Source organism: Peromyscus eremicus, chromosome 2 (assembly GCF_949786415.1).
Source record: "Peromyscus eremicus chromosome 2, PerEre_H2_v1, whole genome shotgun sequence".
In the NCBI taxonomy this organism is placed as follows: domain Eukaryota; kingdom Metazoa; phylum Chordata; class Mammalia; order Rodentia; family Cricetidae; genus Peromyscus; species Peromyscus eremicus.
This window is the reverse complement of record NC_081417.1, coordinates 103,432,193-103,450,197: the sequence shown is the minus strand read 5'-3', so window position 1 is coordinate 103,450,197 and position 18,005 is coordinate 103,432,193. Positions and strand designations below refer to the sequence as shown.

The 18,005-nt window shown below is 39.8% G+C and overlaps 1 protein-coding gene across 1 annotated transcript in view; it reads right to left on the bottom strand.

Moving 5' to 3' along the window:
- Positions 1 to 18,005, bottom strand: part of Focad (focadhesin) — a 293,097-nt gene that overhangs the window by 97,278 nt on the left and 177,814 nt on the right. The window contains exons 17-19 of the mRNA XM_059254513.1: positions 16,255 to 16,305; positions 15,044 to 15,127; positions 3,823 to 3,940 (exon numbers count right to left, since the gene is read on the bottom strand). Of these exons, the coding sequence (XP_059110496.1) occupies positions 3,823 to 3,940; positions 15,044 to 15,127; positions 16,255 to 16,305 (253 nt within the window). The remainder of the gene's footprint in view (positions 1 to 3,822; positions 3,941 to 15,043; positions 15,128 to 16,254; positions 16,306 to 18,005) is intronic.

The window sequence follows — 18,005 nt, the reverse complement described above, 5'->3', positions numbered from 1 at the left end:
CTGTTGGGTACAGTTTCCATTGACTCCTCCACACTTGCCCTCTACCTTCTCAACACTGCTCTGTAGCCTCCCAAAGTAAACTTTAAGAAATGCAGCAGCAGGCTGCTCAGGGTTGCAACCAGTGAAAGGCACTGGCAGGAGATCAAAGGGTGAAAACACAGTGAAGTCAAGGAACCGATTCCCTAGACACTGTCCAACAGGTTACTACAGGCTGCCTGCACCCTTGTTGAGAGGGCTGTCTCCCCTTAGGCAGCTCAACAGAGTGACACGAATGTCTCCCTCCCTCCCTACACAGGCCAGGGGACCTTCTATTCTTGGATGATTCATCCATCATGTCTAATGAATTTCCATTAACTTCGAAAACATGCTTTTAAAGGACCACTTTATTAAACTTTCTTCAATTATTCCATAGAGCATGAACTCCTTTTCCTGTCATGACCTTGATGAATATAACATCTAAACAAGTGAATGACATGTAATCACAGGCTATGTACTCCAGTTCCTGAACACTGTGGTAAAGGTATGCCTGCTCCAAGCTCAGTCTGAGGACAGACTTTTCAAAATGAGTGTGAGTGAGTCATGTGACTGTGAAGTTAGGAGCACTTTGGTAAGAGGGTAATTTCGTGCTCCTTCAGGAAGAACTGTGTTCTGACAAAGGGGACGAGTACACACGTCAGAAAAGGACACACTGGCAAGCACACTGCTCCAGCCACAGAAAGCTGTCTACTTGTCAAGCTCTGTGGTCAATGAAAACCTCTCAGCTCTATCCTGGAGAAGGGAGGTGAGGGAAAGATGCAGGCACCTCAATGAAGCCACTACAGAGAACACCATCCTCCCCCAAGCAACGGAGCCAGCAGCCGGCATTCTTCCTGCTCCCCACAGCCTTTGCCTTGGCCTCTTCATTGCATATAACCAGTGAGGATTTGAAAAGAAGAGGAAAATCTATAGGACAACAAGGGGAGCATGTTGACACTGCAGTTATATCTAACGAAAAAGCATCCAACAACTGAGAAAAATTAACATAAGGAGCTAGGTTAAGGATCTTAAATATACTACGCTGAATGAAAAAATATCTAATTCCTAAGGTCCACAAACTCAGAGCATCTGGCAAAATCCAAATAGGACTACAGTACAAATAATTGTAAGCTAGGACTTTAACAAGCTCAATATTAGGGTCTGGAAGGATGATGGCTTGGTAGTTAAGAATGAATACTGTTCAATTCCCAGCATCCACAGGGCAGCTCACAACTGTATTTAACTCCAGTTCCAGAAGATCTGACACCCTCTTCAGTCCTCCATGGGCACCAGGCACACACATAGTGCACTTACCTACATGTGGGCAAAGCACCCATACAGGTGAAAGTTTTTTAAAAAATTGTTTGTTAAGAAGAGGAAGAGAAGGAGGAGGAGGAAGAAGGGGGAGGAGGAGGAGGAGGAGGAAGCAAGGAAGAGGGAGGGGGAGGAAGAGGGGGAAGGAAGAGGGAGGGGGAGGAGGAGGAGGGGAGGAGAAGGAGGAGCAAGGAGGAGGGAGGAAGAGGAGGAGGAAGAGGAGGAAGAGGAAGAAGATGAGGAGGAGGAGGAAGAGGAGGAGGAGGAGGAGAAAGAGGAGGAGAAAGAGGAGGAGGAAGAGGAGGAAGAGGAAGAAGATGAGGAGGAGGAGGAAGAGGAGGAGGAGGAGGAGAAAGAGGAGGAGGAGGAGGAAGAGGAGGAGGAGGAGGAGGAGGAGGAGGAAGAGGAGGAGGAGGAGGAAGAGGAGGAGGAGGAGGAGAAATAATCACTAACCAGTGAGGATCAGGCAGCATCCACCGGGTATGCTTCTAGTCTCTGTTCCTATGGCTGCAGCCTATGTCCTCGTCTGTCAGTGCTCCATTAATCAGAGAAAGTGAGCACAGAAGAATGTAAAATGTAGTCTATCGTGATGGTTTGCCAGACATAGTTAGTACCTCCACAATTAACTTGACTCCAATTAGCGATTTCCTCAAACAACCAGAGTTGGTAGAGTACTATAACCATCAAGTACGGATGGAAACCAGCACGGAGGTATCAGTGCTCAAAAGAGCTGCTCAGGGGCAACATTTTCCACCTTCCCAGGCACTCATGCCCCTCCGCGGATCACAGCAGCAATCAGCAAAGGGCACAAAGTCACTTTAACAGTCCAAATAAACTATTGGAGGTGGCTGTCTAAGGACACTGGAGGAATGTTGTATAAAAGGGCTGTTTCTTATTCCTGCTGGCTGTTAACCCCAGAGAGACTCAAGGCTCCTGGGGAGCTATGAGGTAGGAAGTATGGAGAAGAAAGTAACAGAGAACAAGCCTCTGAAGCTTGTTGTAAAGAAGAGAAGAAATGAAAACATATCTTTGCCTCAGCTCCACGATTCAGTTTGCCCTAATGAAAGAACGCAGGGATGGACAGGAGTTTTGTCTATAAGTAAACAATAAATTAGGCTAAATTTTCAGGGAACCTCTATGTGTCATGAAATCAAGAAAAAAAGATAACATTACAGATTACTACAATCAAATTACAATAACTAAGTTGAGAGGACATAATGACATTTATTTTATTACACTACACACACACACACACACACACACACATACATACACACACACACATATATATTCAAGGTAGAATTTGAACACAAAGCAAATGTTGGTTAACACTGAGAAGCTTCAAATCACAATGGATCACCTACAGAATTTTTAAGTGTTTTTTAATAATCAGAAGATAAATTTTTAAATAATATATATTTGAATCACAGTCCATAATTCACATTTCAAACTATAGTTACTTACTGTTTCTTGTGTAAGACTAAAATAGGGGCAGTGAAAGTGCTACATATGTGAGCACCACACACATGCACAGCATGCCTTTTAAAGGCTAACGGTCCAATAAACTTTATATCAAAGCTGGATGACCACATAATTTGATCCTTAAAACAAAAATAAATAAAAGTAAAAATAAAAGACACGGTCTCATTATGTAGCCATGGACGGCCTGGACCTCACTGCATAGACCAGGTGAGCCTCAAATTCACCATGCCTGGCAAAAGTATAACCCCAGCTTCCAGCCCATGATCCTCCAGCTTCTGCCTCATCAGGACCTCCCACCTGTGCGCATCAATGCACCCACCTTGATCCATTTGTTAAAAGCATTAATTTAGAGCTCTCAATTATTAATGACGTGATTAGTGTTCTGTACAGAAGGAATAAATTGGCGTAGAGAGATGCCTCAGCAGTTAAGAATCCTTATTGATCTTGCAGAGGACCCAAATTCTAGTCCCCGCACCCATGTAGCAACTGACAATAGTCTTTAACACTTCCTCAGGTACCAGGCATGCACATGGTACATAAACATACATGCAACCAAAACACCCAAACATATAAAATAGTAAATAATTTAAAAAAGGAATAAATTCATAACAGTAAAACTACTAGTAAATCTCTCAAAAGTCCAATGGCCTTCCTTCTCACTTAACTTATAACAAAAGGGCATTAATTAAAGCGGTGACCTGGAGTCCCAGTGCAAGTTTGTCTGGCACAATAAACTTAGCTTGTGAAATGAATTCTAGCTACATTGAGAACAATTATTTAAACTCATTTTCCAGCTTAATGTTACTGTCATCTAATGGTTAAAACACCATATTACCTAAGACAGTCCCTATAGAACACAATTATACTTAGGATTTCAGCTAGAAAGTATGTATGTGAGAGTAAACTACAGCATGTGCACACCAAACAAACAAACAAAGAGCCCCCACAATTGATCAAACTGGCAAAAATCACTAAAAAATGCTAACCCTATGGTTGCCAAACAGGAGTCACCTGGTAAAACCGAAGGAGCAGTGATTGTCAACAGTCTCAGATAGCAAGGGCCAGGAATGGAAAGGTCCACAGCTTCCTCTTCATCCAGCTCATCAGGAACAGGCACTTCTGGCCTTATCTGAAGTAAGTAATGACAATGACATGTCAGAGAAGATGGCAATAAAACTTGTAAAATACATTCTTTGTTGACTCTGTCTTAAGATTTAAAAATTATCTTAGAATTAATCACTTTTTAATTCAAAAGACAATTTAAGTGAAATTTTAAAAATACACTCCCACTCCTGTAACAGCAGATGTGGTGATGCACACCTTTAATCCCAGCACTTGGGAGGCAAAGGCAGGTGGATCTCTATGAGTTTGAGGCCAGTCTAGTCTAGTGTGTGAGTTACAGTACAGCCAAGGCAACAGAGAGAGACCATGTCTCAAAACACACACACACACACACACACACACACACACACACACTCACATTCATGTCCCAGTCTGATTAAATGATAAACTCTAGTCATTTTATTTGGTATGATCTCAGTTCCATTTAAAGAACTGATTGCAATACAATAAGAACATCATCACATGAGCAATGATTATCATAGAAAACTAACAAAATACCACATCAAACAGTAATAAGATATCAACACTGACATATTCAATGTGTTCAACTTTTGTGTATTATAATTAAATATTTGATTCATCTGATTTTTATTTTAATTTGTGATTTAGAGGCTAGAGAAAGGCTCAGGAGACAGGAGCAATTGCTGCTATTCCAGAAGACCTGAGTTTATACCCCAGCACACAGGCCGGGCAGCTCACACTGTTTCTAACTCTAGCTCTAGGTGTTCCAACACACTCTTCTGGCCTCTATGGTTACAAACATGCACACACACACACACAAATTAATCTTTTAAAATTGTTATCGCAGCTACATCTCTATGACCAAGCTTAAAACCTTCTAGTGGAAATATGCAAAGACTGGGGCACGACAAATGTTTTACTTGACATTCTTTGGACTTAGCCACTGTTGCCACAGAAAATAAAGACACTAAAATCAGTAATCAGTAGCTTCGCTTTGTTGTATGTAATTTGTATTCTGATGATTTTTTTCAGTTCCTTTGTGTTTAGTTAGCTTTGTGCAAACCAAAATAAGAATATAAGATTACCACTATCATATTTTCTACAAGATATAATGGTAAAGCAATTAATTAAATTTTTAATACTTTCAATGACACACCATCATAATGTCCACACAGAGATAATTAGCAAGAGGGTAGGGAATCAAAATACAGAAAAGTGGTTGCTATAACCATAAAGTGCCAGAACCTAGTCATTACCATTTGCCTGTCTCTGGGAGTTATTTTTAGAAATAATTAACAATTCCTGCAGACTGCCTTCTTCATCGGTCCCCAAAGCACCATTTCATTAGCAACTGCACTGAGTCAGGATTCTTGCAGAGGGATAAAGGAAAACAGAGAGCAAATGCTTCTCTTATGTGTAATGATCTCAACTCTAGTGATGCTGCTCAACCGTGAGGAGAGTTACCATCAGTACAGAATGCACATGTGAAAGCAACTTAACCTCCTGAGTGCTCCCCAAGACAAGACTTCATTTAGATTCAACACTGAGATCTTGGTTCTAAGAGAACTTCAGGAATAACATTCGAGCATAGTCCAGATAGGGTATGACAGCATTCACTTACAACGCTACATTACCAGAGATACCCTGGCACACTGAGAACCTTTCAGCTCTAATAAGCAGTGTTTCCCAAGATTCTCTAGTTTACAGCTGGAATTTTCTATGTTTAGTATGATTGAGAACTGTCTTTGAAACTCTAACCAGTGCTAGATCCTTCTAATTCCTGAAAACTAAATGAATAAAAGAGCAAGCTCATTGCCCCTGACATGCTTTCTGATTTTAAACGTCAAGAATCTTTGGAAAACCAGTAATTTCCTTAAAGCCCAGAAATTCTAACATTAAGTATATAACAAAGATAAACAAAAACCTATGTTCATAGAAAGACTTGCACACAAATGTTCAAGAACACTTGTTATTATATAACATTATACCTCCAAATACCTCCAAATATACAAGCACACTCATTGATTTATGAATTAATAAGCAAACTGAAGTATATTCATACAGTGGAACATAATTCAACAATTAGTAGCAATAAAATATAGCTTTAAAAAGGAAAGAAATAATAAAGGGGTGCAAGGGATGGCTCAGTGGGTGAGGTACTTGCTGTGAAGCCCGTTGATCTGAGGTTGATCCCTGGGATTCACAAAGTGGAAAAGAACTCACTTGTCCTGCGATATCCACACATGTGCCACAGCACACGTGTCCTTCTCTTTCAGATGTACAGGACAGATAAATGCTTGAAAAAGCTAACTAGAGATCAATGATGAATTCGATGAAATAATCGAAATTACACTAGAAATATAAAGAACCAATGAACAAAAGAATTGGTTCTTTGAAAGGATAAACAGTATTAACAAAGGCTTCACCAAACAAACCAGAAGAGACAGAGAGAAGAAACTAGCAAGAGAAGAGGAAAAGCAACAGATACCTCTAAAGTTTAGAGGATCATTGGAGAGTGCTTTGAAAAAGTACATTCTAACAAACTGGAAAACCTGGAAGAAATGAATATTTTTCTAGGTATACACCATGTACAAAGACTCAAGAAGATGAAAAGCCTAAACAGATCAACAAGGAATAATGAGACTGAAGCATTAATAAAAAATCTCCCAACAAATGAAAAGTCCAGGACTGGATAGACTCAATGCCCAGTTCTATCAAGTCTTTCAACTACTTCACAAAACAGAAAGAACAGACTGCTTGCAAACTCATGCTATGAAGCTAATACTACACTGACATCCAAACCAAATAAGGAAATAAGAAAAATAACTATAAGCCAATTTCCTTGGTAAACAGAAATGTAAAACTCATCAATAAAATACTTGTAATCAAACTCAACAATACACCAAAGAGATCAAACACTATGATCAAGCAGGGTTCATTCTAGGAATACAGGACTAGCTCAATATACTCAGCTCACATAAAAGAATTAATGCATAAAAATATAGCAAATAGAGGCTGAAGAACACTTACTGCTCCAGAAGACCCAGGTGTAGCTTGAGTTTTCCTGCCTGGCCCACAGTCAGGACAAATCTCTGTCACCTGCCAGTCCCACAGCCTCTCAGACCCGACCAAGTAAACACAGAGACTTATATTGCTTTCAAACTGTATGGCCGTGGTAGGCTTCTTGCTAACTGTTCTTATAGCTTAAATTAATCCATTTCTATAAATCTATACCTTGCCACGTGGCTCGTGGCTTACCAGCATCTTCACAAGCTGTTTCTCATTGTGGTGGCTGGCAGTGTCTCTCTGACTCAGCCTTCCACTTCCCAGCTTTATTCTCCTCCTTGTCCCGCCTACACTTCCTGCCTAGCCAACGGCCAATCAGTGTTTTATTTATTGACTAATCAGCAACACATTTGCCATACAGAACATCCCACAGCACCCAGGTTTGATTCCCAAAACCCATACAGTAGCCCCCAACCATCTGTAATGAGATTTCCAGGGAATCCATTCAACAGTTATACACATGGTGCACATACATGCAGGCAAAATATTTATGAATATAAACTAAGACAAATAAATCCTTTTAAAAACATAGCACACGAAGAAAGCCCAGGACAAAAATTGCCTAATTACTACATGTAGAAATTTTTTTTGCAAATTCAACATTTCTTCATGAAAAACTCCCTGCCTGCAGAAATCAGAGAGAAAATGATAATACCTCAAGACAATGAAAGTTATGTGTTATGGAATACTTGTTTAATTATGCAAAGATGAGTTGCATTTGTTTATGTTGTGGAATATTTATTTAACTATGCAAAGATGTGTTGCATTTGTTTAACTATGTAAAGATGTGTTGCTTTGTTTAATTATATAAAGATACATTGCTGTTTTACCTTGCCTGCCTAAGGTATCTGACTGGTCTAATAAAAAGCTGACCAGCCAATAGCGAGGGAGGAGATATAGGTGGGACTTCTGGGCAGGAAGAGTAAGTAGGAAGAATTCAGGTTCAGAGGAAGAAGAATTAAGAGAAGCAAGGGAGATGCCAAGGGCTAGACAGACAGACATGGAGGAAACAGTAAAGTCAGACATACAGAATGAAAGAAAGGTAAAAAGCCCCAAAGAAAAACACAGATGAATAAAAACAGGTTAAATTAAGTTAAAAGAGCTAGTGGGACAAGCCTAAGCTAAGGCTGAGCATTTATAATTAATAATAAGTCTCCTGTCTTTATTTGGAAGCTAGTTGGAAGCTCAAAGAAAACCCTAACCACAGCCATATACAGAAAACTACAATCAGTGTTATACTGAATAAGGAAAAACTTCAAAGCATTTTCTCTAAAATCAGGAACAAGACAAGGTTCTCTGCTATATCTACTATTTTTCAATCTAGTACTTGAAACTTAGACAAATGGGAAAATTAACTTTTCAAATGAACAAGTATAAACAGCCAAAAAATAAATGCAGAGTTGTGCAGCAATATTAGTCATTAAGCAAATATAAATCAAAACTACTTTGAGTCCAACTCTGATCAGAATGACAAATATATAAAAGTTTAAAAATATATCAAATGCTGGCAATGATGTGGAGGGAAAGAACCCTTAATATACTGCTGGGAATACAAGTCGGTATGCAAGTTCCTCAATAAGCCAAAAGTAGAACTACCAAATAATCTGGCTCTCCCCCTTCTGGGTCTAGACCCGAAGGAACCAAGGGTGGCTTGCTACAGAGATAGCTGCATACTCTGTTACTGTATCACTATTCACAATAGCCAAGTCATAGCATCAGTCTAATTGCTCAGCAACAGCTGAATGGTTAAAGAGAAAGTGCCATGTATACACCACGGCATATTATTTCACCAATAAGAACAGTAAAGTCTTATCACCTGCAGGAAAGAGGATGAAATAGAGATCACTATGTTAAATGAGATTAACAAGACAACCTATTTTTCTCATACATCTGAATCTTCCTTTAAAATAATGGACATGAAAGTATATGTATTAGGAACTAGGGAGGACTGCTGGGGGCAGGTGAAAAATAATCCAAGTTTTTAAAAAAGGGAATAAAGTACAGAGATACACGCTACATATAAAAGAGCCTTGAAAAGACCATGAAAAGGAAGTCAGTCATAAAAGGCCACATTCTGGATGGTTCCATTTATAAGAAAGGTCCAGAAAAGACAAATTCACAGAGACTGAAAGAAGATTAACGTTTGTTTAGGGCATGGAGACGAAGGGAGTTTTAAAAGTGGCCACCCACCCAACATGGATTCGTTTAGGGAATGCTCTCACGCAAATCTTTATACATTCTAGAAGCCCTGAGCTGTCCACTTGAAATGGCTGTCTTATGGTTTTCGATTTACAAATCAAAGAAGTTTAAAAATGAAAGTAAGGAGGGAGGAGCTGGAGTGGCAGCAGAGAAGGAAAAGAAACCACTGCTGTCCCTCCATGTGAGGGGACGACACTGCTGGGCAAAGTGTGCCAAAGAACCCAATGCAGAATTACTTAGCAGAGAAGGGGTACAATACTATATCCTGTCCATGTCTTCTGCTCCAACAAGTGATGTTACTCAAAACCATTAACAGGATCCAGGACACTGACATTTCTAAAAGACACTAAAGAAAGTTCCCAGGTTGGGGGATAAAGAAAATCCAACCATCTTAAATTGTCTAATTTCACGGTGATATGCATGCCAACTAATGTGGGTGCCAAAAGTCGAACTTGGGTCCCCTGGAAGAGCCGTAAGTGCTCTTAACTATTGAACCATCTCTCAAGTTCCTCTGCTCAGGTCTTAAGGAATTATTCCCTCCAACTACCTAATACCAATCTTTGACTTTGATTTGTGTGTAACAACATAATAGGCTCAGAGTGACAGCACTCACACATAAGACTTCATCTGTTGAAGTCACAAAACTTTGGCAATTGCTTCACATTAGCTGATAAAACATCCAAGGGAAGCTCAGGATGTCCTTAGAATGCACACACAAAACTACAAGATCTCCCAATTACAGAAAAGAGCCAAATAAAAAAATGACAAATGACTTTAAAAAATCTCCTTCAAGTTGAATTGACTATGGGAAAGTTAGTCTATAAAACACCTCACTGGGCATTCCTAGGCAGATAACCTTCCAACCACCTTTCTGTGTGCCTAACCTATGAAAATCTAAGAGTGTGTGCACAGGCAGAGGAGTGTGATGTAGAACATGTCAAGTATCTGCATAAATTTAGTTAAAAAGAGAAACAGCTTCTGATGAATGCAATGACATTCACTTAAATCAAAGCCAAGAGGGTTACACCATATTTATACCAACCCCGGATACATAATGAGTTCTTCTTCATTGCTTCTAAAATTAGCCCCAGAAATCAACAAGACTATCTTAAGATCTTTGTAAGTTTAATTTTGAAACAGCTGAATATTTTTTAATGACTCTAAGTCAGAAGAAAAATAAATCATGTTTTCTACCTAAAAGTGTATCCCCTACTGGTTATTTTACCAGAAAAACAATTCTATCTTGTTTTAGTTGATTTGTTTTATTTTTTTCCCCTTTTGGGTAGGTGGGGGGAATGATAAAGAAATGATAAAGAGAAGATAAGAATAAATATCTAAACACACACACACCCCAATAATGGGGAAAATCATTCTCTACTTTTTTAATATTGAAATGAATGGGTCCTCAAAAAAATTTTAAACCAAATTTAGATTTTCATTTTGAGATAAACAATGACATTTGTGGTGAAGTATTGTATCCCCCAATATACTGTGTCCCCAAATAAAATTTATCTGGGGATCAGAAGAAAAAGCCAGCCACTATAGTAAATACAGAAGTCAGGCAATGGTAGCACACGCCTTTAATCTTGTCATTCGAGAGGCAGGGATCTGTCTGGATCTTGGTGAGTTCAAAGCCACACAGGGAACAGAGCCAAGCGTGGTGATACATGCCTTTAAACCCAGCACTAATCATAGAGGTCTGGAGGTCTGTACAGGCAGACAGGAAGTGACAGAGCTGGGCAGGAAGAGGAAGTGATATAGCTGGACGAACAGAGCAAATGACATAGCAGAACAGAAAGGCATATAGGCATGGGCATACAGGAAGTAGGTCTCTTCCTACTGAGGTGACATGAGGTTAGCTTGTGGTTTTTCCTATTCCTCTGATGTCTCAGGTTTTCATTCCTATATCTGTCCATGTTTTTTATTTAATAAGACCTTTTAAGGTTCGTCCACAGACATTATTGCAAATTCACAAAACACATGTAATCATTTAACATCCTTGGTACATAAGACAGAGACCAATACTTAGCAGATATTCAGTAAGTAGTTATTCAACCTAGCCAGAGGTAAGTGTCTATCACCTGAAGTCCCACAAGCAAACTTAATAAGCAACAGTGTGAGTGAACAGACTTTGTGTCTAATCCCTTATTCACAAGCGGTCTCCTCCAGCTCTAGCACCTGACAGTTTCCATCTTACTTTAAATGTATTATTTTAACACTAAATTTTCTTCTCCGACCTGCCACTCCCCTTACCCCTTTGTTCTACCTGCCTTTTAACTTTCCACAAGCTATACAGTATAAATTTATATTCATCAACAAATAAGAAATATTTCCTTCTTAAGGAAATTTAATGAAAAGTGGCTCTTGCAAACGTATGGGAATTAGAATTTACAAAGATAGTTATACTTCTAAATATGTATCTTGTTTTGTTTCATCTTTAATTCTAGCTGAAAAAATCACAACAAGGTCAGAAGTTTGGAAAATGTGGATACAGTTTCACTGGTAAAGTATACAGAAATCTGGGGTCCCCTGAGTGAGCCAATTGCCCCTGGTGACAAACAGCTACAGAAGCTCCTGCTTGCATCCACTTTGGAAACATTCAAAACTACACCATTATTGGAAATGTGCATTTTATATCACAGTTAACATTTACAAAATGCCTGATTGTACCCCTAGCTTTGGGGGGGGGGGGTGCTTATTCGGTATACAATCAGTTTCTCAACTTCTCTTCTTTAGATAGTCAAACAGCCCCACTGGAAAGAATAATAACAAGAAGAATGGTCTCACAAGCCCTACACAAGATCAAGCCAGCCAACAGGCCAGTATGGATGGGAAGGGGCTCATGAAGTCCTGCCCGCTAGCTGAGATGCTATTGGCACCTGATGGCTGCTACAGAAGGCAGACTAAGTTTTCTTCAGGAATGTGACCCCCCAAAGGCTACCCATGCTCCAGCAGACAGTCTGAAACCCATGCACATACAAGTAGCACTCAGTTTCTATTTCTGTTGCTTATGCCTTTCGAGTTATATTCACAGATGACTGAGTATGTTAGAGATTATACTCCATTCGGTGGTATACAAAGTTCCCCTTTAGCTATTTCCGAAATTGAGCTCTTCTAGGCCTTCTGATCCGTGCATACCCATAACTGGATCTTTATACCTCCTGCTGTAAATAGGAGTTTCTGTCTTTGTTGTTTTTAAAGAGTACATGAAGCTGGGAATAAAAAAGTGGTGGAGGATTAGTGGAGGTCTTAGAGGGGAGAGCATAGGGTGGTTTTGGTCAACACACATTATATAGATGTGTGACATTCTTAAGGAGGCGGAGAGTTCAGTATTGGAAGACCTGGTGTCTCCAAGAGGATAGGTGCTTAGTAACAGAAACTGGAGGGAGAGAGGGGAGAGGAAGATTCTTAGACTCCACCATCACAACCTTAGCTGAGGATAAGTGACAGTGAACTACTGCTACTCTAGAGAAGAAGACCTATCCCAGAAGGGGTAAAACAGAACAAGCACTGAAAAGCATGCTTACAAAGGAATAAGCCTTATGGCTCACCTTTACCGTTCCGCAGTCTGAAGACTGAAGTTCAAACATATTTGAAGCATTGACTCTAAATGCATCACTCCTGTTCACAGCAGGAGGTATAAAGAGCCAGTTATGGAAATGCATGGATCAGAAGGGACAGAAGAGTTCAATTTAAGGAATCAGCTGAAGAGGAACCTTGTATACCACTGAATGGAGTATAATCTCTAACAAACACAGTCAGAAGGTGAATATAACCCTAACGTCATAACAGATAAGCAAACCAGTATTTTAAAAAGTGCAGGATAAATAGTGAGGAGTGCCTGACAATTGCTTAATAAAAGCTATTACCAACACTAGGCTATTTCAGCTAAAATCAGAGGTACTTGTTATACTATGATTTAAATGAGCAACTGATGAATAAGAACATAACAGAAGGTATTCCCACAGGTGTTCAGCTAGTCTACTGGTGGGAGCTTGCTCACCAACTTCACAGCACCGGTTCCTTTTTATTTATTTATTATTTTTTGATTGTACTTGTATGGACTTGCCTGCATATATATCTGTGCACAATATTCATGCAGTGTTTGTGGAGGCCAGTAGAGGGGGTTACATCCCCTGGAACTCGAGTTACAGATGGATCTGAACTATACTCAGATCATCTGAAGAGTAGCCAGTGCTCTTAACCACTGAGCCATCTCTCAAGCACTAACTGCATATGTTAAAAGCAGATATGCATAGCTAACCACAGTGCAGTTGCAAGTCCCATCGGTTTCCATTATAAAACCTTAGGTAAGTTCCCACTTGTGACCACTACAGGACAAGCTGGCCAGTCGAGTCAGTATGAGTCCTCAGTGGTATAGGAAATCCTGCCTTACTTAAGATTTGGTTTCGCAGGCGCTTATGTTCAGCTTCTTTTACATGATAGCTCCAATTCAATTCAGTAAAAATTAGTCAGTAGGCCAAGTCACTACTAGCTTCTGATCTCTGTAAAAACTTAGCACAGAACAAAAGCCCAAACATGTCTAGGCCCTCTGGATAAGCGAGACAGTTGATTAGCTTGAACTGTTTAGGGGGCCCCCAGGCAGTGGGACTGGGACCTGTCCCTAGTGCATGAGCCGGCTTTTGGGAACCTAATGCCTATGGTGAGACACTTTGTGCAGCCTTGGTGCAGGGAGGAGGGGCTTGGACCTACCTCAACTGAATGTACCAGGCTCTGCTGACTCCCCATGGGAGACCTTGCCTTGGAGGAAGTGGGAATGAGGGGTGGTTTTGGGGGGGAAGAGTGGGGGGTAGGAGGAGGGAGAACAGGGGAATCTGTGGTTGATATGTAAAATGAATAGAAAAATCTCTTAATAAAAAGAAAAGGAACAAAAAAAAAAAAAAAAAAAAGCCAAACATGTCTTAATGCCTGAGGATGCCAAAAATTTCACAACGTAAGATCTCCAGGATACTTTCTGTGTAATATTATATATAAATTCATATAATACAATATCACCTTTTCCCATAAAGGCATTCGTTAGTCATCTGCACTATTTGGACTCACGGTGGCAATGAAAGTAACGTCAGAGCTTCAACTCCTTAACAGGATCCAGTGCATTAAAGCTGGTTAAGGTAGGTAAGTACTAGATTTTTCTTTCTTTCCTTAAACACAGGGTCTCACTATGTAACCCTAGCTGGCCTGGAATGTGCTATGTAGACCAGGCTGGTCTTGAATGCACATAGACCAACCTACCTTTGCACCCTAGAGTGCTGGGATTAAAGTCATATACCACTACACACATCAGACACTAGGCGTTATGTTTAGTTTAAAATAAAAATAACTGCCTAACATATACAAGGCTGGAGGTCCATCCCCAACACGGCAATAACGATAGCAACAGCATTAGTAACTTACTTATTTTGAAAGCTAAGATAATGTCATACTTTTTGCTGACCCATAAAAGGTAATGACACGTTCTTATCATATAAATCATTTCTACTTACTAACAAGGATTTTTCCCTTATGACATTTGTTGTTCGTGAAATAGAAAATATGAGTCTGTGGGGTCATGCTTAGAACTGAACTCCAAGATGGCACTCGGACTCGACAGGAAAGTGGTTCCTAAAGTGGCATTACATTTACACCATTTACACCACAGTGCCTTTCAGCTGCTTCAAAGAGATTCAAACCTATCACTTAGGAAGTGTAAGACCACACAGTTTTACAGATTAAAAGAAGAGTGAACAACTTAGATTATATGGATGCTATACCTAGAGGTATATATACATTCATCAGGAAAAGAGCTTCTAACCAGAAATAAAGACATATAACCCCCCCCCCAAAAAAAATCAAGAGATCACAGTGAAAATGCAGAAGGGCTTACCTTTTCCGGCAAGTGAAGAATGGTGTGTTCTCCTGTGTTGAAGTGAGACAGAGATTTATATGCAGCACTTGCTACAATGGGATCCTGGATGAGACAAATGGAAAGCAACACACATCAACATCAGATCTAAAGGAGGCAAGAAAATCTTCCCTCCCCAATGCCAGGCTGATACAATCAATGTCCGAAGAGTGATATTCAAGTGTTACTTAGGCCAAAAGAACATTTACCAGAGGCTTGAGAAATCAGGTTTCTCATTTCAAAGAAATACTATTTAAAAAGAAAGTAGCAGGAGCAAACAAATAAACAAACAAAAACCATCCTTAAGACAGAAGTAAGAATGGCTGAGGAAAATTACCACTATTAAGCATTCTTCTGGAGAATCTGCCCCAAGTAGTAACAGAAAATAAAACTAAGCCAATGGGCTCAGAAACACTAAATTTTTATCATAACTTGGACTTTAAAAATTACCTAATTACTCGAGTCCCTCTGAATTAGTAGGACTTAGTAGGACTGCAGGGGTGTACGGTCTGACAAGCCCATGTTTAACAGGACAAGCAAGCTGTTTGTAGTCCAAGTTCATGCACCCACAGGTCAAGTGTGACATCTCCAGCCCTTGTACTCTTCATTGGAAATGGTGCCTACAAACCCACTCAAGGATTTGGGAGATAGCTTGTGCATTGAGAAAACATGACTTCCTGAGTTGATCCCAAGAACCTACGCTCGCCCTCCCCAAAAAAGCTTGGCATGGTGGCACAGGCAGTTTCCTGGGTCTCACTACACTGCCAGTCTACACTATTTGGTGCACTCCATGCCGGTAAGGGACCTTATCTAAAAAAAGAGACAACTGAGGAATGACATTTGAAGATGCCCTATGGTCTCCACATACATCAAACATACATGTACCTACACAAACACATATACACCCTCATAAACACACAAACTATATTGTACTACACCTTCTATTTGGTACATTTATGTGGAAGGGCCAGAGCACAAAAAGAACCATACAAAAATAAGGGAGAATGTCAAGAACCTTCACGTCTGTCATTACTGAGAGTAGTTGAGAATGATTTTTAAATCTAAATTTACGAATAGTCACTTTTTAAAAAATCAAGACTTTAGTTCAAGAAAGCTATATTGTTTCTCTTGAGTCTTATTTCATAGCTCTTTCCGTAGGTTGTTCCGAATCACTGATATTCCTATGAAAATACCTTGTTTTGAGTGTGAGTCCAGAGGAAGCTGAGGACTTGGACTTTAAAATTCTGAAAAATCAGAAAACACAAAGGGAAAAAAAATTAAGAAGAGGTTCAACTTGAAATGAAGAATCTGAAATAACAAATAGTAGAAATTAAGCTACTTTTTAAGTCACAGCATTATGAATTACTGAAGCTGTTACTTAGACAAGAGAGCCACTCAGATTAGTCATCTGAACACATGTATCACTAAAAGTATACACTGAAACGCTGAGGTGACAGAATCGAGAAAGATGGCCACCTTTAAGTCCTGATACAAATGTCACTCGTTCCTGACACTAGTCTTAGCCCCCTGCCCAGAAGTTCACCTTGCTCTAACTGGATGCATGGCAGGTGCACGGCAGCATGTGGTGTGATTAATTCCCTGTTAGGTTGTACATGGTATACAGCAGTCACTGTGTCTTTTTCATATCAAAGATTTCCAACATAGATCCTAAACCTATTCCTTTAAATGACAATTATTCAATGGATAATTAGTCAAACACAGAACTGTTTGCATGCTGGTGCTCAGTGTCTTCTTTGTGTCAGCCAGGGTTAGAGTTAGTGCTTGACCACTCCGAATCATACTCAGTTCTTCTTTCCTCCTTGACTTTACCAAGTTCATGCCCCAGACCTCAATGGGAAGCAACAATATACATCCTCAACATCAAAGCCTGATGACGCCAATTAGATCACCGTTCCTAATGGTTTCCCTAACAAGGTTAGTTGCTTCCTCCACCACACTCATTTGCCAGTCTTTGAACTTTGGAAGACAAAGACATGGAGATACTTTAGTAGAGGGTGTCTAGCTAGATAGTCCTGAGTTCAGACACCAACTTTCATTTAGTTAAGGTACTTACTTGCCTGCATATTTCAGACACTCAATAAATGCTGATTTCTTAAGTGGATATGACTCCAAACCTCAGTGCTTCAATTTCAGTAAGAATTTGAAATAGCATCTACCATTATTTATCAGTACCGTTAGGGCCTAATATGGTTTGAACAAATGTATTCTGAGTCAATGAATAACTATAACATAACTTATGGAAGGCAATTTTAAAAGCACAATCCAATTTAATCATGGACTCTATGATTCACTGTTTATAGTTTAATGGGGAAAATTATATATCCCTGTAGTATAAAATAGAAATCACATTCATAGAACCATGCAAAGAAGTTTAAGAGCAACAGACTTCTGTTAGGGAAAAATTCTTGAAGGATAGAATGAGATAGAGCAATTCTTTAATTCATAAAGAAGATTTTTTTTTAATTAAAGATGAAAGAAAAGGAAGTCTGATCAAAGGGAACAGCATGAATAAAAGAAATAGAAATGTTTGAAGACACATGGGGAGGCACCCTTTGTACTACTGGATGGCTCGGCAAGGGACAACAGGGAACTGTCATGTAGTAGAAGGCAGGACTGCTTTGCTGGATGGACTTCACTCGAGATGAACCAAAAGCTCCGAAGTGAATAGGGATAGAAATGATGTAAGAAATGCTTTGGGGAAACTGAATTTAACTCTGGCTTAGATTGAAGAAAGCTACTTAAGCACACACACAGGAAGAGCGAGAGAGCTAAGACAGACAGAAGAACAGAGAGGGAAGGAGGGAAGATGATGAGGAACGGAAGTAGAAGGGAGGGATTGAGGGGAAAGCAGATGGGAGAAAGAGGCTGGAAAGAGGGATGGTGGAGGGAAGGAGAGAGGCAGAATCTCTCCACTGTGCCTTCA